This window comes from Crocodylus siamensis, chromosome 4 (assembly GCF_052110815.1).
Source record: "Crocodylus siamensis isolate JL-2025a chromosome 4, ASM5211081v1, whole genome shotgun sequence".
NCBI classification, from domain to species: Eukaryota; Metazoa; Chordata; order Crocodylia; family Crocodylidae; genus Crocodylus; species Crocodylus siamensis.
The window spans coordinates 115,610,972-115,632,525 of record NC_143398.1 but is presented as its reverse complement, the minus strand read 5'-3'; the positions used below and the strand labels follow the sequence as shown (position 1 = coordinate 115,632,525).

The 21,554-nt window shown below is 43.5% G+C and overlaps 1 protein-coding gene across 1 annotated transcript; it reads left to right on the top strand.

Annotated features, from left to right (window-relative positions):
* The first annotated feature begins 20 nt into the window (after window positions 1-20).
* LOC149866385 (aldo-keto reductase family 1 member B1-like) lies at window positions 21-21,553 on the top strand. Its single transcript, XM_090043507.1, has 10 exons — window positions 21-245; window positions 4,775-4,942; window positions 6,983-7,099; window positions 8,383-8,460; window positions 9,472-9,594; window positions 14,947-15,053; window positions 16,533-16,614; window positions 16,995-17,078; window positions 19,970-20,052; window positions 21,001-21,553. The coding sequence occupies exons 1-10, from the start codon at window positions 51-53 to the stop codon at window positions 21,041-21,043; spliced, it is 1,080 nt and encodes a 359-aa protein (XP_089899633.1). The 5' UTR covers window positions 21-50; the 3' UTR covers window positions 21,044-21,553.
* The last annotated feature ends 1 nt before the right edge of the window (window position 21,554 follows it).

Below are 21,554 nucleotides of genomic sequence, written 5' to 3'. Positions count from 1 at the left end.
GTGCTCCCCCTGGCTGCAGAGGAGCTGGCAGCGGCGGGCGGGACGCAGCGATGCCCCCAGGCCCGACCCTCGCCTGTCTCCGGCGGTTGGGGCGGGGCCAGGCCCTATGGAGCGGGCTGGGCCGGGCGAGGGCGGCTGCTCTTTCCTCCGGCAGCGGCGAGCGGCAGCAGGCGGGAGCCATGGCCACCTCCGTGCAGCTCAACACCCAGGCCAAGATGCCCATCCTGGGGCTGGGCACCTGGAAGGTAGGCGCGGCCCGGGATCCCTTCGCCCGGGCAGATGCGGCGCCCAGCTGCGACTGTGGAACGCCGGGGCAGATGTGCCCAGCTGCGCCGTTTCGGAGCTGCCCTCGCCGAGCGGGTGACGGACGCTTCCGACAGGGCGGCGGGGGGGAGCCGGGTGCTGCCCAGCGCTGGGTCCTCGTCTACCCCCCACCCCGCTTGCCAGTAGCCGCTGTGGGAAGGAGACCGGGCCCTGGTGCTTCCTCCCTGGTGCAGTCGGTTTCACTATCGCTCGCTTGGTTTTTTGGGTGTTTTGGTGGATCCCAAAGGAAAGTTGGGAGGGCCTGCTGCTGGTGTTGCTGGTGAACCCTTCAGGATTGCCCTGGAGTCTCCAGGAATTAGGTATAAAGCTCCAGGAGATGCTGAAAGTCACCGGAGAGATAAATGATAGGGCATTCATTAAAATAAATATTACATGTTGAATCCGATTTATACAGTAGTCCAGTGAGGGTTTTTTTTAAAATGTAATAGGCATGTGCATTTGTCTTCCTGACGTAAAGTCTATGCGCTGTGACTGATATATGCATGTTTGTGTTGTGTGTCACAGGCACGCTGGTAAATCTCCTAGAACAGATTTGAACAAAATTGGCAACCCTGTTACAAATTCAGTTACAGACCTAAGTGCAGCAGTTCTCAACTTGTATAGACTCAAGGCACCAACCATCACTTCCCAAAGTGTTGCAACTCTCCCACCCCCTCCCCCATTTCAAAGCCTAATTTCATTTTATTTTATTTTATTTTTTTGAAAATCAAGCGATTCTTCTGTTGCAGAGAACTAGGGTAGGCCACAGCAGGCCAGGTTTAATACTGGATTTCTGTTCAAAGTCTGCAGATTTATCTTGTGAATCGCACACAGAGGGACACCAAACGGTGCTAATGTTGTGCAACACCTTTAAAAGGAGCTCATGGTGCCTGAAGGTGCCATTGGGCCCCAGTTAAGAATCACTGATCTGAATGAGACTCTTTGCTTCCTGCAAAGATACTACTCTGGCATAGGCAACTGGTAGGGGAGGTATGGGGAGGGCACATGAACTCCCCCCTGCCCCCCCAACAGGGCCAACAACACCGCCGCCAACTTCTGCAGGTGCTCACCAGCCTCATCCCAGCTGCCAACACTGAAGCTGGCTTCTGCGGGTGCTTGCCAGCCCTGTCCATGATGCTCACGCTGGTTTCTGTGGGTGCCCCCCCCCAGACCCAGGAGGCACCAGTTGCCCATGCACTCTGGAGCCTGATGGCTCCATTGCTGTCACTTTAAAAGAAAACAGATGTGCAAGAGTAACTTCCAGAAACCTCAGGTGGGCCAGAGCCCTCTGCACGCTGTACTGCACAGCATGTCCCTATTTAATGTTTATTGATACTGTCTCCCAAAAAGGAGGGAGAACATGGAGAGAAGTGTGATCCTGGCTGCTTCACCAAGGAGCGGAAATAGATGGATTCTGCTGACTTCAGACTTGATGGGACTTGAAAGAAAGTCTTCGTCTCAGCCTTTACTTCTAAAAACAAAGCAAACCAGAGATGATACCAATCTGAACTGCAAGAATATTAAGAATCTTAATTAAATGACCATGAAGAGCTTCTAAGTCCTCTGAAGGTTTCCATAGCAAGTGTAATAATTATTATTAGAAATCTGGCCACTTGCAGAGTATCTTGTCCTGCTAAAAAAAAAATTAACTTGTCTTGTTTAAAAAAGTGATTACTGTCTTATGCTCTCTCTTTGTTGTTTACATTATAATTTAAATTCCAGACAGTTATGTGTAAATAGAGCTTTTTGAAGGAAAGGGGGGTGGGAAATCCTCCCGCCTGTGCTATATGCAATGATCTCACTCTCCAGGCTTACAACTGTTATTTCCAACCCTGCACTAATGTGAGGTGGAGAGCTGAGATGTTAACCTACTGCAGATCCCTAATGTAAGGTTCCTACAACAAACTCCAAGTGTGCACTCCAACATAGCAGTGTGCTGAGTAAGATCATATACAAAGCTGTTCATCAGCTAATATTGTTGACTGCAAAAATACAATGAGGCAAGGGTCAGCAATCCCCAGTGGCAGGCTAGTTGTAGTCCACTGAACTTGGGGACTTTGGTGGCATTTCTATGGGAGGAGGTTCATCTTTGCAGTGGTCAGACAGTGAAGAGAAGCTGCGAGAGCAATATGGGTGGTGTAGGCCAGGTTGGAAGCAGACCACATTCATAGCTAAGCTCTATTAAAGCAGCCCCCCACTACAAAACATTACCAACCCCTGCAATAGAAAATTTGCAAACCTACATATCCCAGTATCCTTTATCTGTTCATATAAGCGAACTCTTAGGTTTCTTTCCTCTGTATATCTTCCACTGTGACATAATAAGGAAGAAGATCTTACTGATTCTGTACTAAGCACCTGACTCATCCATCCAGGCTTTGAATGCTAGTTTGTAGATTTGCTGCCCGATATACTGAAATCTGTGCCTACATATTTCTTTCTCCCCTCTTGCTCACACTAAGAAATTGTTTTGAGCACATTTTTGAACTTCTGACTAATAAGAGTTTTTAAAAATCAAATAATGATTACTAATGATGCAGCTGGATTATGCGGTATCTCCAAATGTCAGTGCCATCTGTGCAGCTTGGACAAAACCTTTTCCTCCTAATTGTTTTATCTAATAGATGCTACAACATCCAAAATCAAATATAGGCTCGTAGAAGGTAGATTAAAAAGTGATCTGCATTTTGAGTAGTCTACCCTCAAGGGCTGAGCGTGGTAGCTCTCCCACTGGCTCCTCAAGTTCTTAATTTTTGCAGTTGTTCAGTCGTAACAGGGTGTAGAGCAATGCTTCTCAAGGGGGTGCCTTGAGATCCTTTCAGGGGTGATGTAGGCAACTCTGCAGTGTTGCCACTCACTGTTAGGTATGCAAACATGATTCGATCGCAAGATAAACCCAGAGATTTCGACTAGGAATTCAGAGTGTTACAGACATTCTCACCTGTTGTGTTCTTTCCAAGTTCTTTGCAACAGAAGACTTGCTCTGTTGTTTTTCTGCACTTAGAAAAACCAGTAATGACTAAGAACGAGCAATTTGCAAAGGTTGCCTTCAGTCTAATAAGAGGTGCCTCATGTCGAAAGCTTGAGGATCACTAGTATAAAGAGTCCTAACCCTGATTAGTGGGGCAGTGCTTAATACTCCTCTTTCAGTCAGGAGATCAGTCCCAGATAAGTGTGCAAAATACAGGGATTCAGAGAGCAGGGCAGTGTATGTTGTGAGATAACAAAGCTAGCTGTAGGAAGGTCCTCTAGGACAGGGTGGAGCAAGAGGAAAAGTTTTCTAACTTTATGCAACAATTGGTATCAGTGCTTTCTGCCTTCTGGGTGAGGTAGAGGAAAGCTAACATTTTGTGTATCCTGTCTGTTACATGAAGCATTGTTTCCCAGACTGTGGGGGGTACCCCATTGTGGGGAGGGAAGCACATCATAGCTTTGAACAATAATTGATGGCTTAAGTAGGGAGACATGAGTGGTTAACCTTACTGCAGTGTGACATAAACCCAAAATGTTTCAGTTCTGTTTCTGTCCAATTAATCTTTCAGTGGACCAGTATTATCTACATCTCTGCAGCCTCTCTCCTGTGAGAGATTTCCCATTGTCCTTATTAATAATTAGATTTTCTGTGCATTCTGTTTATGAAGCAGAATGATTTTACAGGAGAAACTGGATATTCGTTTCCTGACATCACAAATGTGAAAACTGAGGGACAGAGAGATCAAGTGATCTGGCCAACTTCTTGCAACATCAGTTTTCTAGTGGCCAGACCACAGAATTGGCTTCCTTTGAACAATTCTCCACTGCTTGGCTGTAGTGTAAAGTGGTTTTGTTTTAATGGACCCTAGGCCAAACTTTTCCTATGGGATTAAGGGTGGTGTTTGGGATGCAGCCATTAAGTCAAATGGTAACTGAAAGCAGTCTAGGCATGCTGGTCCAAGCTGAGTAATGCAGTTGTGCCACCTTCAGTATGCAAGCTAGTCATCGCAAGTGAGTTTTTTTCATGCAACACTGTATGCACCATTTTAACTTAAGGGCTGAAAGGTGCCCAGATGGGATGGTTATAACAGTCTCTGGAAGAATTCTGTATGTGCAAGTAAAATACAAGACTTGGGCAGGAAGGGCCCTGCTGAGCCATCAAGTTCAGTCCTTGACTTTCTTGAACAAAATCTTCTGCTTCCGTTTTATCTAGCAGATGCTGTAGATCTTAGAATCAAATATTGGTTCTTATATGTCAGTCAGTAGAAATGATCTGCATTTTGTCTAACTATGTGCCCTGAAGGACAGAGTAGTACCTCTTCTACTGGTATATGCACATGTATATTTATGTGTGTATAAAATATAGTAGGGTTTATTTTATATATAAAAAAAAAAATTAAAAAAACTCAATGGTGTAAAAGTCTCTTGATGTGTGCATTTCTAGCCAAGTAAGAACTGGGTACTAATGTGTTGGCGCAGTATGATATGTGTGTTTCAGTCTCCTCCAGGGAAAGTTGCAGAGGCTGTGCAGGTTGCCATTGATGTTGGATATCGCCATTTCGACTGTGCCTACGTGTACCAGAATGAGAATGAAGTTGGAGATGGGATTCAGAAGAAAATCAAAGAGGGGGCTGTGAAACGGGAGGACCTCTTTATTGTTAGTAAGGTATGACTCCATGAGGAGGCCCAGATCCCAGAGAAGCAACCGTGCCCATGGTGTGCCTGGGGATAAGACATTTCATATCAGGGATAAAACATATAAGGCAGAATTCTGTTTTACTTCATGTACCCAAACAGCAGTTACCCAGTCACATAACTGCTATTTTTGGTACTTAGAGCTTGTAATCCTATTCCACATGCAGTGAGTGTGTGTACATCCATGTGGCTAGTGAGTATGCTCAATAGGCTGTTCTCTCCTGAGACAGGTATCTAGATCTATATGTATGTATATATGAATGTATGTATCTGAGGGTGAAAGTGGACATCCTAGTCCCTTACTGCACGCCAAATGTCCAAAAATATTGCCACAACCAAAGATGGTCACAATATGATGGATTGAATAGGAGAATGCTTGTCTTCTTATTGGTCACTTTGAGAATTCTCATTGCAAACATGCCTCATGAATACCCCTGCATGGGATTCCTGTGGCTCACATACCTTGCTGCCGTGCCATGACTTGAGATGCATGTCTGCAGTTGGAAGAACCTGAATGAGGGTTCCCCTGATCCTGCAGGACAGTGGCCACAACAACATTGGTAAATGCCACTGAAGCAGATCAGCTGTGGTGGGACATATTCTGGCACAGCTCATTCTGCTCCAAAGACGTCATCTGTCCTGAGTAGTGGTGGTGGTTGAGGAGGATGACAACCACCCTCCCATCTTTTAGCACACTATCAGAATGGTTAAGACATTTCCACAGGATAAAGATGACACAGGTTCTAGGGCCCTCTCACCCAGAAGAGTTGAAACCTGTATCTCTGACATCCCAGCACAGTTCTCTAACTATTGAACTGAGGATTAGGCAGTATCCAGTCCCTTCTCCAGCACTTCTTTTGAAGCTAAGCCACTGTCCTTTGCATTTAATATTAATTGGATAAAATGGAAGGAGAGCTGTACAGTAGATAGGTTTTTGCCCATTTAGTGGCAAGAGTCTAGGACATTCCCTCTTCAAATGTAGCATTCATCCTGCTGAACCATACAACTTATAGCTTGTTTGCTTCATCCTGGCCTCACATTTCTCTTGGCTGCCTACAGGCAGCTTATGCATCCCCACTACACATGGAGTAGGATAGCAAAGTTTCCATTAGCACCAAAAATGGCAGATATGTGGTTGGGTAACTGCCCTTTGGGCATGTAAAGTAGAGTAGGATTCTGCCTATAATATCCTGAACTGTTTCTATATGATCGATATAGAGAGTGTCCGGAGTGGACTTTTTTTATGCTTGGACTGGTGTTTCTCTAGTGTGCGTGTGTCATCAATGGTGCTTTGCTGATCATTGGGAAAAGGGACAACTCTTTCCTGCTCACCATGCAAGGCTTATAATGTACAGTCTGGAGCTTGACCCCAAGTAAGAACTTAGTGGCTATTAGGCACTGAGTTGTCTCCCACTTTCAGGATGGATGAAATGTGATAACTTGTTGCCTGGCTCTCCTCCACATCCTATATCTGGAAGGGGAGTCCCAGTGGATTGTGGGGACTTTCTTGGTCACTCCAAATCATGCATTTCTGAAAAGTTCGTAGGTTCTTTTGCTTGTGTGGGAAGCAAGGGGGAGGAGGAGTTGTTGCTCTAAAATTTATCTATGAAATCAGTGGGCACTTGCAGCCTCTCATTTCCAGTCTGAGTTGTCTGGTAACTAGTACATCTCATGCAGAGGTTTTCACCTTTCTCAGGTTTTTAGACTGAGAGGTAAGCTTTCTTTTGCCTTGTAGTATTGTTTTATTGGAGGTGCAACTTTGAGTAAAAAAATAGTTCCTGAACTGGCAATTACTCATGAAATCAGGTTCCCAGATTCCCATTCTGGTCAAATAAGCTGCCACTAAAACTGTTAGCATCAAACAATGTTCTTCTACCTCTGCTCCACAAGGCAAGCCCTGCAAATAGAGTGATAAATAGTACATAGTTCCTGGCATTGCCTGCTGTACATGTGATGTGTCTTTAACCTGCTTGATGATGTAATCAGTTTTACATGATTTTCTTTTTTATAGCTGTGGTCCACCTTCCATGAGAAGTCTCTAGTGAAGGGAGCCTGCCAGAAGAGTCTTGATGCACTGAAATTGAATTACCTTGATCTATACCTCATTCATTGGCCCTTGGGATTTAAGGTACTAGCACATTAACTTGTTTCTTCCTGACAGTTGCAGAAGGATGTCATGTTATAGATCCACCCATTGTTGTGGACTTGTGTCCCCCAGTGGGACATATCAGTACCACTCCTTATGCTTCTTTTTTAACTTTACCAGATACATGTCTGAGCAAATTTATCCCATCTCCCCTCCCTCCTTACCTCACAACTGAAGAAAGCATAGTAATTGCACAGAATTCTCTGCCCCTGTTGATTCAGGGAGAGAGAGGCCTAGAAAAGACACATCTCTCTCTTGCAAGAGCAGGTTATGTTTAACCATTTGGTTATCAGTTCCTTCACCTCTACCAACTCCAGCTACGTGTATTTGGCCATGACTTGTCTTTCTGCTTATGGGAAGGAAAGTTGTGTTTTTGACTTCTTGATCTTGACTTAATGATCATAAGTGTTTTTCTTTCGTTTTTTTCATTATACCCCTTTTTCACTGAGTGTCTAAATGCAGCATAGATTTATAGTTAACAGTTATAGGAGCCTTGTGATTGAATTCCAAGGATCATGGGACAAAAGCAAGAACTTCAGTTGTAAAACCCATATGATGACTGTGGACATGCTTGAAACCGTTGATGTCTTACTTTTCATATTTTATCTTGGCCCTTCCTTACTGTAAGAGATTGCTAGGAATACCTTTTACACATTGTGTTCAACTCCCAAATGCTAGATGCTCTCACGTGTGTGTGTGTCGTTTTGAGTGTGGACAAAGCAGTTGAAATAAAGGGCAGTTGTGTAGGCCATCTGTAGAGGAGCTTAGGCAATAATAATAGCAAGTATATAGTCAGCAACTTGCACACACAGGCTCTTGTATTGTCTTTCCCTAAACCTGCAATTTAAAGAGTCTCCTGTAGAAGACATGACATTGTATACATTCGCTTATGCAGCAGACGTAGTCCAATATAAGCTAGAACTGAACAAACAAGGACCTGCTAAAGGGAAATACATTCAGAAAGGTACATTATGGAACACTACTTAAAAATTGAATGTGCTTGGCTGTTTCCATAGGCAACAGTCTTATAAGTTGATTGTGCTTTGCATCATGATGAAGCATTGAAGTACTTTGCTATGGGGTAGCAGGAAGGAGGAAAGAGAATGCTCTTTCCAAAAACTGATAAAGTAATTACCTAAATGGGAGTTAGGATTCTTCTTTTTCACTAACAGCTCATGATTTTATAGTTGACTTTCCTACAGGTCTAGCATTTAAGCAGAAAAACCAACAGAGAATGTTTCAAACTTTCTGCTTTGCATTGACAGGCAGGAGAGGAACTGTTTCCTGCAGATGATAAAGGCATGCTTATACCCAGTAATACAGATATTCTGGACACATGGGAGGTAGGCTCAATCACAATTTAAGATTCTCCCCCACTCTTCCCCTCCCCGGGCTAGACAGCTCTTTTGTATATATTAAGTCTGTTAAGACTTCAATAAAATTATTGTACTTGATTCATGCAGCACTATTTGCAGCAAATGTGAAATCTTAATTTGCAGATGATTTACAGTAATTTTATATAAAATGTTTACTGTTTTAATTATAATGTCAGCTGCTATTCCCACATCTGATTGGCTAACTTGGGTGACTACCAGTAATTGGAGTGTAAATTCTTAGTTCATATGAAATCATGTTTGAAAGTTAAGCTAAAAAACAGCTTTATTTAAATATTAGGAAACATACAGTGTAGGCAGACAGAGCAAATGAACTAATATTGTAATGAATATATACTGAAAACTTGAGTTTAGCCCATCTTTACAGACTGCTTATGTTTTTACTTTACCTTGGAAGCAACCCTGTGTTGGCAGAGTAATTGGGTAGCTGGTATAATGGTTCTCTTCTCTGATTTTTGCGGTTCATTAAAAAATGCATACCCACAAAAATCAGTCTTTCTTTGCCTTTTGCAGCGAAAGGGTACCTTTGTCCTGAGGGAAGGATAAGATGGGCTGTTTTGTGTCCCTCCCCTCTCCCTAATAGGCTCAATTGGATCTCTTAAGTGTATTATAATAACACTTGCAGCAGCAGGACACTGACTGCTGTTGTTCCCCTGATTTACTTGTGGCAGGTTAGGGTGCTATGCCTTGTGGTTGTATGGTAGGATTGACTGGGTAATTTTAATAGGTTAGAGAAGGGTTTTTATGGGTAGTCTGGGTAGAGATTATCCTGCCTCCAGCAGGTGGTTGAACCAGTGATCTCCAGAGGTCCCTTCCAGCCCTATATTTAGTTATAGAATCATAGAAATGTTTTAGCATTTCTTTCCATGAAAGAAAGAAGTCATGTTGGCAGCAGAAATACCTCATTCAGGTGCTGTTGTCTGTATCTAGCCAAAGCCTCAGATTTTCCTGTCCTCTTAGGCTATGGAGGAGCTGGTGGATGCAGGTCTGGTAAAAGCCATTGGAATCTCCAATTTTAACCATGATCAAATTGAGAGAATTTTGAACAAGCCTGGACTAAAATATAAGCCTGCAAATAATCAGGTAAGCTGTTTAATACCATCTGTTGATATGGCTGTGTTAGAGCCTTTGTGCAGTCAGGATATAGAGGAAGGGGGTTGGGGGGCACAGGGAAATAGGTACATGATGCACTTCCAATCCTAAAATTCTTCAGGAGTATTTAAGGCATTGGAGTGGTGCTCACAGGATTCACACTACTGGCTTTAAGAAATGTAACAGGGAATCTCTGGCATGGGATGAAGAATCCAGGACTCTGTTTTTACAACCAGAGCAAAGATCAAGCGAGGACCCTATGATCCCCATCTGGCATCTACTGAAAGTCTCTTGGATAACAGATATACAAGTGCATTTTTTGTCACCAAATTAAAGAAATATAAACTGAATATGTGATCTCATCTCATCAGTTTAATAATTCAGGACAAAAGAAATGCATGGAGTTGGTGGGTTGGCCACAGGGCAGAAGCATACAGATTACGAGGCAATTTCTGGGCAGGGCCAGATTGCTATCAGTGATGCAAGATTCTTTTGCAGAATCAGATGTTCATGAATTGCTCTTATCAGTCTGCTTCAGACTTGCCAAAGAACATCTTCTTTTGAAAAATGCTGTGTATGTGTGTTGTGTCTGTAGTTTCAAAGTTCATTTGTTCTTGAATTATGCCACTCCCAGAAATAAAAAAAAAGTTAATATTAAACTTATTAAAGGGGGAGGGGGGAAGAAATGATGAAGGCCTGGTATGTAGACCACAGTTCTTTCTAGTGAGAGGTTGATGGGTGTCTCATCTAAAAGTAATCAGATTTCAAAATGGTGGGGGGGCAGGGGGCAGGAAATAAAGAAGAAAAGATCCTATCCAAATGGTAAACTCTTAAAGAAAGCTAGGAGCACAATCCTGCAAAGTGCTGAAAACCTTAAAAATTCACGAAGACTCCACTGGACCCTGTCAGTGTCAAGCCCCAAATGAGATTAAAAGTTTGTACAGGAAGGGTCTTGCCATAAGCAGCAACTACAGTGTTATGCGCTAGAAGTTAAGTAATAGCTGTGGTGATGGAAAATAACTTTGTGGTTCCTGACTAATTGTTTTTTAAAAATCTCCAAAGTAAAATAAGTATGTGGGGGGTTATGATCTCCCTAGTAACACACCTTAAAAGGATAGAATTACAATGATGTTTCCCTTATCAGAGGAACGAAAGGATTTAATTTTAATCGTATCTAAATGCAAGTGAGACTAAAACCTGATCCCCATTGTTGTATTTTACTATTAAAAGCAATATGATAATATTTTAATAGGATAGAGTACAAGAATTTCTCCTTTTTGTCAGGCTGCAATATTCGGTGAACCAGGACATGCTGTGCAGCCTTTCAAATGAGGAAGTGATCAGGTTTTTTTGTTTTGCTCTTTAATGTGCTGACACTAGAATACTGTCCAAACTATTGCACCAGCAGGATATTTCAAAGGAAAAGCATGAAATCCACCCATCAGCCACCATTGCCTGCAGAACCCTGAATTTTCTAGGATCTACCCTGTCCCACCCCTGATAACGTGCAATTCTTTTTTTGGTTTGTGAGAGTTGATTTAATTATGATCCAAGGTGATAAGGCTGTTACTGCTTGAGTTTTATACTTTGGTCTCATGGCTGTGAAATCCATCCTTGCCAAAATTGCTGGTACGTTTTGTGACCTCCACTTGCTCCTTTTTAAACAGAAAACCCTTCAACACAGATTGCTTGGAATTTCTTGTCTCTTTCTTTGGTAGTTTTGCCATATTGTATTACTTCAACTACGTGTATTATTGCTCCAAACAATTAGGAATGTTAGTAGTTCGGGTAGTCCAGCAATAGAAATGTGTTTAGTTCTTTCCCTGTAAATAACTTCAATTTCAAGCATTATGTTGGTGGTATGTGAGAGTGAAAAAGTTGGGCATCAAGGAATATCTGTTCCATGAGATTCTGTTTGTAAATTACAGAGTTCTTATCTCACTAACAGAATGAGAAGGGGTAAATATTTTTTCAGAGGAAATTTTAAATTCTATAGTTTCTTTGGGAATAAATCAGATTCACTTTCTATAGCATAGAATATAAGATGGTAGAAGGGAAGGCAAAAGAACACTCAATCTAATTAAAGCTACAGAGAAATCTTAGGTAGTTAGAATTTAATGCAACTTTTATTCCTCATGCAGCTACCAGGAGTGGGGAAAGATTGAGGGTGGTCTCCATTTCATAATTTGCTTCTCTTTGTAAGTACAACAGCTGTTACTGAGATACTGCCAGACCTGCTAAACAGCCACAGCGAGTTACTTCACAGGACAAGCTGGAAATCTGTTCAACATAAGTCATACATAGATCTGAAATGTGCCTGTCTCTCAGGATTAAATGTAGTGCACATATAGCCTAACGATCTACACAGTCTGTGTAGAAGAAAGTCATCTTTGAGTTAATAGCATATAGTTTACAAGGAGTGTTTACAGATGTGCTGCAGCTGATGACATTTGTGTGCATCTCTAAAAATCCTGGTTAGTCCAGTATTAGGAAGGCTTTTTCTGTAATCCTGATATTGACTCATGGTACCATAAAGCACCAACTAATGACTTCTTAGTATTTTTATATGATAATATAAGCCTTTCACCTTGAAGAGACTGTAGCAGACTGAACAGCACAGCTTAGAAGCCTCTGACTGTAGCCTGGTGAAGAAACAAGAATGTTTCTTGTTCATATTTCATTCTATATATAGTCTGAATTCTGCCTCCTGGGCACCCATGTAACGGGGCCACCCACTCAAACACTCCATTTTACACTGTACAAAGAAGCTGGATTCATGAGGGCTGCCAAAACTGAATAGTTATGTATAGTCAACTCAGTTGAACCCAGTCATAAACTGTATGGTGACTGATATTCCTAGCTAGTTGAGAATTCTGGGACAGTGCCATACGATAGTCTCATAAAAGAAAGCAACTGGTACCATAAATAAATAAACAGATTGGGCTGTAACCCAATCTGTATAGTTCAGTGACTTGTTCCATCTGCCAGTGATACAGTATTCCAAGGTCCTCTGTCTGATAACAGCAGCAATATAGGAGGTTTCAATGACAGTGCAGTCTCAGTTATTTGAACTTCATTGCTGAAATGAGGCCATGCTTACCCAAAGTGCGTTTGCTTGGAAATGTCTCCAGTTATCTACCACCTTGCAGTTCAAATCCATTTACTGCCACCCTGACATGTGGATAATCATGGCTGAATTGAACCCTGCTGCTGCAGTAAATTGCCACGACATTAATCAGATGCTAACTGGTCTCTACCCTTTCATCCATTCTATCCAAGTTGCAGCTGATGGCATTAAAACTGATGGGAAGCCTATGCTTGCATTTCTCTAATAATGCTATAATGAACAGTAATCTGAAGATACACAAATATGCAAAATGGTGTTTAGTATTTATTTTCTGATTAAGGATTTTAAAGTAGGGTTTCGTTGCATCACAAGGTACCATCTCCAGACGTGGCTGTAAAGGCCCTGGAGGCCAAAAAAATTTCATGTGCCCTGCTCTGAGAGCAGTCTTCCCTTCTTACCCACTGTGTCTTGATGATAATTGCTATTAAAATACAGGAGGCTGCCCTGGTCTCATCTTAATGACCACCTGGTGGTTGTGGTTCTTGCCTTGTGGGCAAAATACATGGCTCCATTCCACCCCTACACCATGCCTCAAGCCTCACAGATGTCATCCTCATCAATGTTCTCTCATTGCACATACAGCCCCTCCCTGGGCCCTCAGACCTCTTGATCTCTCATCCAGCCCCTCCCTGGGCTACCAGATGCCTTTGGTCCCTCCCTGGACCCTACTGGTCCAATGCTTTCCTGGCCCTTCTTTGGGTCTCTGGACCCTTGTGTTCCCACTCTTCCTTTAGGTTACAGCTCTCCCTGCTGGGCCCACTCTGTCTCAGGGCTCCTGTTTTCTCTGCTGGGCCCACTCTCAGCTGCAGAGCTCCTGTTCTCCCTTTCTCATTTGGACCCTCCCCAACTCAGATGGCATTGTCTGAGTCAACATCATGCTGGACCACAGTCTCCTTGATCCCCTTCCTTGTAGGCTGTGGCCATGCATGGACCTTAGGGCTTTCCATTCCGAGGCCCTGGCCTCACCTTGGGCCAGTTGAGATCTCTAGGCTCCCCCAGCTCTGGTAGTCTCTGCAGTGTTCCCTCCAGGGGCTTTTGACTCCTCTTGGGCCCTGGCCTTGCACAGGCAAGTGAGATTCCATGGGTCAATCCCTCATTAGGTCCCACTCTCTTGGCCCACCTGTACCCCACAATAGGTCCCATACACTTGACCCCTCTCTCTGGGCTCACCCAGACCCATGCCTAAGTCCCATACTCTCAGCCCTTCACTCTGGGCTCTGGACCCCTCCTTGGGTCCCCAGGAACCTCCTCCATCCCTTTAGTTCCTTCCCAAACCTCCAGACTGCTTTAGGTGTGGTTCTTCATGCTGAACTTCTGGAGCTGCAGTCATCCTACTAAGGTGGTGTTCTCTCAGCAGGCTCCACGATCTTACTGCAAACTCTCCGTAGGACCTGGGCTTATCTGCCTTAAACCCAGCCCTCCTCCTGGGTCCGATGACTCCCGCCAATCAGTCCTAGCCACTACCAGCTCTGGCCCCACCTGCAGGCTACTATACCGGCAAGTACCCTATGTAGCTTGCCACATATTGATGCACAGCAGTAACTGAGCTTTGAAGTTTAATTCCTGCTAACTGGTGGGAATATGCTATATCCCTAAACACTGAAATGATCGTATGTTATGCTAAAGTAATGGTCTAGGTAGGACAGGGGTTGATACCCTACAATCTAAAGACCTAATCCAGCCTACCAAGCTATTTCATTTAGCCCTTGAAGCCCAGATATCCATGTTGTTTGGTGGTGAGGGGTATTCTGAGGCAGGCTGAACATACAGTGGTTGCCAACTCCTGGTCTATAACACTATAGCTCTAGGACTAGTACTAGAGTAGTTTTTAAAAAAATGAATTTTCTTTAGTTAGAGAAGAAAGACACTGTAACTTCAGCTGGGCAGAGCGAAAGAGGTGTGCTTGCTTGAATTGCTCTCCAGAATGATTTAGTCTTATTTTTATACCACACTTTCACAGACTTCATAGTACTGTGATTGTTTACATTGTATTAATGTATAAAGTCCATCTCTGCTTTGCAAGATCCTGCTGTAATACAGCCAGTTAAACACACACGCACGCACACCTCTGGAGAGTTGTACATATGCAGGACTTACCTTGAGTCATAACAAAGAATTCGCTTTTTTTTCTTCAGTTAGAATAGAAACAGACCCCCTGAAGCACAGTAGCATTAGTCCAGTTTTCCACTGTGAACCCTTACATCCTTGTCTTTCAGATTGAGTGTCACCCATACCTCACCCAAGAAAAACTGATCAAGTATTGCCAATCCAAAGGGATTGCTGTGACCGCATACAGTCCCCTTGGTTCTCCTGACAGGCCATGGTAAGAGTGCTTTCCAACCTCTCCTCTAATGTATGTGAGCATGATGTATTTATACAAAATAAATGAGCAGCTCTCTTGTTCTAGGTAAGCATTTGTGTTGCTACTGTAGCAGGACCCACCCCAACAGCAGCAGTGACACCCCCTGGTGGCCAAGCCACTACTGCCCTACTCTGGTTCCTCAGAGTAACCTCCCTTTTCTACATCACCTGCCACTTCTAGATGGATATTATAATATTTAGACTGCCCCAGGGACACAGATCAAACCTCATGTCACCTCAGCAGGCTAATAACTCATGCCTGGCTGCCACCCATCTTGCCCCTCAGTTCCTAGACTCATCATCCTGGCCCTATCAGTTTCTTAGGGCACAAATCACCTTGGGAGCAATAATTGTGGCCCTCTCCACCTCCATAATGATGCCCAGGTCTCACAGGCATTAGTCCAGATTTGTTTCTGTGTCTGTCTGAGCCTTTAGAGGGCGAGGGGCCTGGTGGGCTGACAACCTTTTTGCCTGGGCCTCCAACCCTGTCTGAATTCATTTCTCTGGGCCCTCTGGCCCTGTCTGTCAACCTACCAGGCTCTTGCCCTCAGCCTTAGCCTGTCCCTGGACCCTTGGTCCTGTTCTGGCCTCAGCCTCTCTCAGACTTCAGCACCTCAACCCAGGTTGTAGCCCTGACAGCCTTTGCCCATCTCTGGGCCGCTATCCTAAGCTTGACTACGGCCCCTCCCATGCTCCAGCTCCACTACAGAAGTCTTAACCCTCTTGGCTTTGGCCTGTCTCCAGCCCTCAGGGTGCCTGACCCCAGGCTAGGCTTCTGTCACAAGTGCCCTCACCAGGCATCCCTCCAAGGGCTCAGTTCTCCCCTACAGCCACAACCCATTCCTCCAGTTAAACTTAAACACAACACAAATGTAAGCAAACCACTTCCCCAACTAAAATTCTCAGTGTCAATGTCACACTGCAAGTCATACTCCTCCTTAGCTCTCTTAGGGGGCTTGGATGTCTGTGAGCCTACTTACTGCAGCTCCCAAGAGCTCCTCTCCCTGCAACATGCAGGGCCAGACTGCCCACCTTGCTTCAGGCACTAAGTTTATATGCCCCAAAGCACCACCCCTTCTGGTCTCATGGCTTCCCAGCCATACACAAAGGGGTTTTGCTTGCCATCCTCTGCTGCTGTTTAATCCAGCTGCTTATAGCCTTTACTTCTGTGCTGTCTGGAGGCCTGGCCTTTGACTGATTACTGCACTGCAGCAAGATCCAAGAGAGTTACTCCCCAGGGGTAGCACCTGTCCTTGCTATCCCTGGCCTGCTTGTTTTCTAGCAGCTGACCTTTGCCCAGATGTCTGCCCCACACAGCAAGCTTGGACCTACTGCATTCTCCCCTTAAACTAATAGGAGTCTCTGGCTTCCTATTACAGTACATAGAATCATCCTATAGAGACTTTCCATAGTTTGACTACCTTGTTTTTTATTTTTATAGGGCTAAACCAGAGGATCCTTCCCTCCTGGATGACCCCAAGATTAAGGAGATTGCAGCCAAACACAACAAAACACCAGCACAGGTACATATGGCTGGTAAAGTGAGTTTTCAGCATGACCCTTCCTGCTGTCTTTACTGGGTCCTCTTGGTTCATCATTCCAGCCTTGCATAGACGTTTTGTCTTTTGGAGTCTGATTCTTTAAATCTGACTGAAAGGGAAAGAAGTCACCAGACTATCTGGAAAACAGGAAGGGGAGGTATCTGCCTTTGCCCTCTGTCCCACTCAGTGCTCTTCAGCACTAATTGGTCTTCAGTACTGAAGTGATGATATTAGGCAGTGTACAAACTCTGTTGCTGATGAATTGCACCACATTGTTTTACTGTATATTGAATCTTTATTGTAATAGAAACAGTTGATCCAGCACAGAACGTTCTGACTGACTGGTTGTTCTGGTTATATAGGTTCTGATCCGGTTTCATATTCAGAGAAATGTGATTGTGATTCCCAAGTCTGTTACACCACATCGTATTGCAGAGAACTTTAAGGTAAGATGGCAAATGGCTCTGATCCTGATTATGATTAGCAGTAATTGAATGAGGTCTCCACTTCCTTTGTGAAAGGTGCCTGTAGTTTATCACTCTACCTAGTTAGTCCTTGTCAGATGAGGGGTCTCTTTCAGTTAAACTTACAGCAACTATGGATCAAGAGTGAAAGTGAGCAGAAGTAACTCAGAGATAGCTCAGAGCTAGCTGTAATTTTGTTTGAGGTCCTATTCAGTGTTTCTTCCATCTGCCTTTTGCCAAAAAAAGAATAAATGCAGTCTTCTGCTGCAGCAGAAAAGAAATAAATAAATCTGTGTGGGTTAGCGATTCCCAAGCTCTTTGGACCAGCAAACCTCTTTCAGCCCCTCTCTTTCTCGTGGATTCCAAAGCACAAGGGTGTGCTTTCAATTAAACAATTACAATGCAAACTGTGGGTCTGTGTAAATAAAACTATTTCCTGACATTGCTGTATCAACAGCAGTCATTAACAAACTATAGCCTATAGTTCACTAGTGACCTGCAAGTCCACAGAATCAAAAGCACGGTAAAGTAACACAGGAACGTATGAAATCTGTGGATTTCTTATGGTGATCTTGCAGACAGCCAACAGTCCACAGATGATAGTTTGCTGTATCAACAGCAGTAGTTTGTAATGTCAAAAAAATATTTTTTTTTCTTTACACAGACCCATAGCTTGCTCCGTATGGCTGTCCAGACAAGCACAGACGTTTGGTTCCCCAGGGACAATAAGGAGCAGGACACCTTGTGCCGCTGTTAGTTGTCCCCAGGGAACACCTGTGCCTCACACCCTATGATGATGCAGCAGGTTACCTCCAGTGGGGATGGGGAGGCTGGGGCCAGCAACAGGGCTGGCCCCGGCAGCCTTATGTAGGGCTCTGGGAGCTAGGGAAACTGCAGCCATGTTGCTCCTGCAGCTTGGAGCCTGGCTAGCAGCACGCACTGGCTCCACGTGCGCCACCCCGCTTTTTTTCTGCACCGGTTTTTATGACCCCATGATCTCCAGGGTCAACTCTTCCAACCCCCCCACCCCGCTCCCACGCTGCAAGGTAGTGTGGGAAGTGCCTGAGTGTGTAGTGTGTGGCACCACAGATGGGTTTGCGGCACCACACACCACCTGGCCACACTCATTTGGACGTGGCCTATTAGTTTAATTTAATGGTATGTTACTGAATATAAAAGAGTTTTATGTTATGTGTATATGTCATTTAAATAACTCAAGTAACAAAACATAATTTAATTAACTGGAGCACTGAATTTGAGATTGTACGCTGGTATGGGTACCTTTTGTGCAGAGCTAGACATGTTTGGACAGGCACCCCAAGTTGACTATTTTTTAGTTTTGCTGCTGGCTTTAGCTAAGGTCTCGCTGTTCAGGTTTCTCTCCTGTGCTGCCGCTGAGTTAAGTCCATAGCACCACTCTGGGCTTGGAAGAGATGCAAAAGAAACAAACAGAGTTAAACAAATAAACTGCCATTTAGCTTTTCCTGAGTTTCATGCTTCCAGCTTGCTAGACTTTTCCCAGGCTTCACTTGCCCCTACTTCTTATCTTTCAGAGGCTCTGAGGGCCTGTGGGCCTTGTGCAAACAAATAAACACAAGAGGGGTCTTGCTCACAGCCGTCCCTGCGGCTGCTTTACCTCAGCTAACTCCAGGCTATCCCCAGGCTCCAGGCAGCCTGACTCTCTGCTAGTGCAGCTGCCCCCAGAAGCTTCTTTCAGCGTCTTTTATTTTCCCCCCTGCTGACTCACGTGGCTGGGTCTCTCCCTCCTTCCCCACATCTGAGTTAGCTCCCTTGCTGGGAGGCTGCCTGTGTCCCAGGACCTGGGTCCTCAGCCAGTGAGGAGTCTTTCCAGCTCTGGGGTGGGTGTTGGGGAATGCTTTCAGGCAGTGAGGCCATTCAGGCTCCTCCACACCCATAGTAACAGGACCAAGCCCTATTACAAAGATGTTTTAAAAAGTGCATTAATAAGGTGGTACCATGAATTGTACATAAGAACAAAAGCAGCAAGGTGAACACCTAATACATTGCACTTGATTGTAACCTCTTGCAAAACATGGCTGTCATATTAAATCGTGTCTTCCTCCAACCAATAGACCAGTGATTCTCCACCTGGGTGCCTTGAGAGCTTTTCAAGGTTGCCATAGTGTGTCACTGTTAGTCATGCAAACGTGATTCACAGGATAAACCCAGAGATTTCAAATAGGAATCCATAGCATTAAAACATTCTGACCTGTTGTGTTTTTTTTTTTCTCAGTTCTTTGCAAATGAAAAGTTGCACGATTCTTCTAGAGTCAGAAACTGAGGAAAAACTGAAAGCTTGCATTTGCTGAGAAGTTTCTCAAGTCTGTAAAGGTTAAGAACCACTGCAATAGATTCTCAAAATCCAAAAGGAAATTATTGTACAAAACAATTGAGCACTATTAACCAGCACCAATTTGCTGGTCAAATTGAGAATTATTTTTAAGTTTTCCTCTTTAAAATTAGGATTAGGGGTCTACTTAAATTGTGGGGGGGTTACCAATTTTTTTGGATTGATCATGACCTAAAACTCTCATTCTGCAGTCATTTTGTGGTAGCCCTGCTCCTCAGTACTGCTTGGCAGAGAGGCCTCTGGGGGGGGAAGGCGGGATGAGGGGGCAGCAGCCATTTTATCTGCTGCCCTGCCAGCCAGCACGTTCCCCTCCCGGCAGCAAGGACCAGTGGGGCCCCAGCATTTGAACATTTTTTTTTTTTTGGTTGATTTCATGGACAATCCAAGATTTCACAGTTTCTGTGAAATCCATGAACCATGAATTAAGTTCCTAGCTAGATCACTGGTTGCTAGCAATTTAAACTTTAAAGAATGAATTGACAACTGAGTCTCTTGTTCCCAGGTATTTGACTTCGAATTGACTAAAGAGGAGGTGGAAACCATCCTCAGCTTTAACAGAGACTGGAGGGTCTGTGCAATGAGCATGTAGGTGACGACTTAAAACACTAAAGTCCTCTGCAGAGGGTTTCATAAGGTTTATTTAAAGAAATATTCAGGAATTAGTTTAAATTCATGAGCTCCCATTTGAATGAAATTCAGCATCTCTTTTTTTTTTTAAAAATGTGTAAACGCAAACTTGGCTAAAATCTATTTTATGAACAGGTGTCAAAATATTTTTCAGAGAAATGTAATGTTTAAGTGGAGTGAGAACTGTGTTTTAATAACTTGATTTGAATTTTTTTTTTAACTCTCTTAAAGGAAAACTCTTAAGTAACTCTCTTAAGGGAGAATAATCTGAGCATCTACTTCTGTGATTTAATCCTAGTTCTGATGCAAGGCTCATTCTGTGTCTCTTAAACAATCTGTCTGAAACATACTGTCTGAAAAATAGAGATCTCTGCCTCACAGGAATGCTGAGGATTGAATATTTAATGTTAAAAAGTTAAATGCTAGCAGTCAAATGCCTGAGTCATAACCTTGGTGGTCAAACTAATTTGTCACGTATAAGTTATTTAAAATTTCTTCTATGCTTTTTCACTACCTCTACCTCTACAAGATAGGTGTCCATAGTTTAGATACTACATGTGCGCAAGCCTCAGATAGTCAGTATGCAGTATTACTTCATAATAGGTTTTTTATGGAGATCAGAGTACCTTGCATCGTTAAGAAAATACTTCTAAGGATAACTTATCATTTAAATGGTATGGTGCAAAATCCTAAATCCTTGCTGTAGAAATTCAGATCTTGCCATCTGTGAATTCGCAATATCCAAATAACACAGGGGTTAGAGGGTGCTTAACTTGGATCTCTTCCTGAAGTATGTAGAACTTTGAAGCATGTACATACTTGTGAATAAGCCCAAACCATCATTTGGCAGACACCTAATATGTATAATTCAGACTTCAGCATAATTTTTCCTTTATTTTTTCTTAGGTGCACAAATCACAAAGACTATCCTTTCAGTGCTGAGTATTAATGGTCTCAAGCCATTCGTCAGAGATTAAGGAGCGGAACTTTCTTCTCCATTCATACCCCTTGATTTCTAGCTTTCTCACTGCATTTATCCTTCTAGTGCCAATGTAGATGCAGTGTGTATGTTTGTTGTTTTGAGGAAGGAAATTCTACAACAGGTCTGAAGAATAAAGCACAGAATAGAGATGAACAGAGAATACAGTACTTCACACTCTCTCCAACCACAGTTTTGAAACGGTATGAACTACGCGAATGACATTAGTTTCTGCTCCTAGCTGGGAGTGTCAGGAAGTGTTAAATCTTTTGGAAGAATAATCTTCAAGTCTATCTTTTCTGTAAATTCCTGTTGTTTCTGGAATTTTTGCCTTCACTCCATGTTGAACTTGATATATCAGTTGGTTTCTGAGTCTAGTCAGTTGCTACTTATGTGTAGCTCTCCTAAACAATATCAAGAGTTCTGTTTTTTCACAGTATAACTTTTTTGCTTATAATAAAAGGCAGTTTCACTACTACAT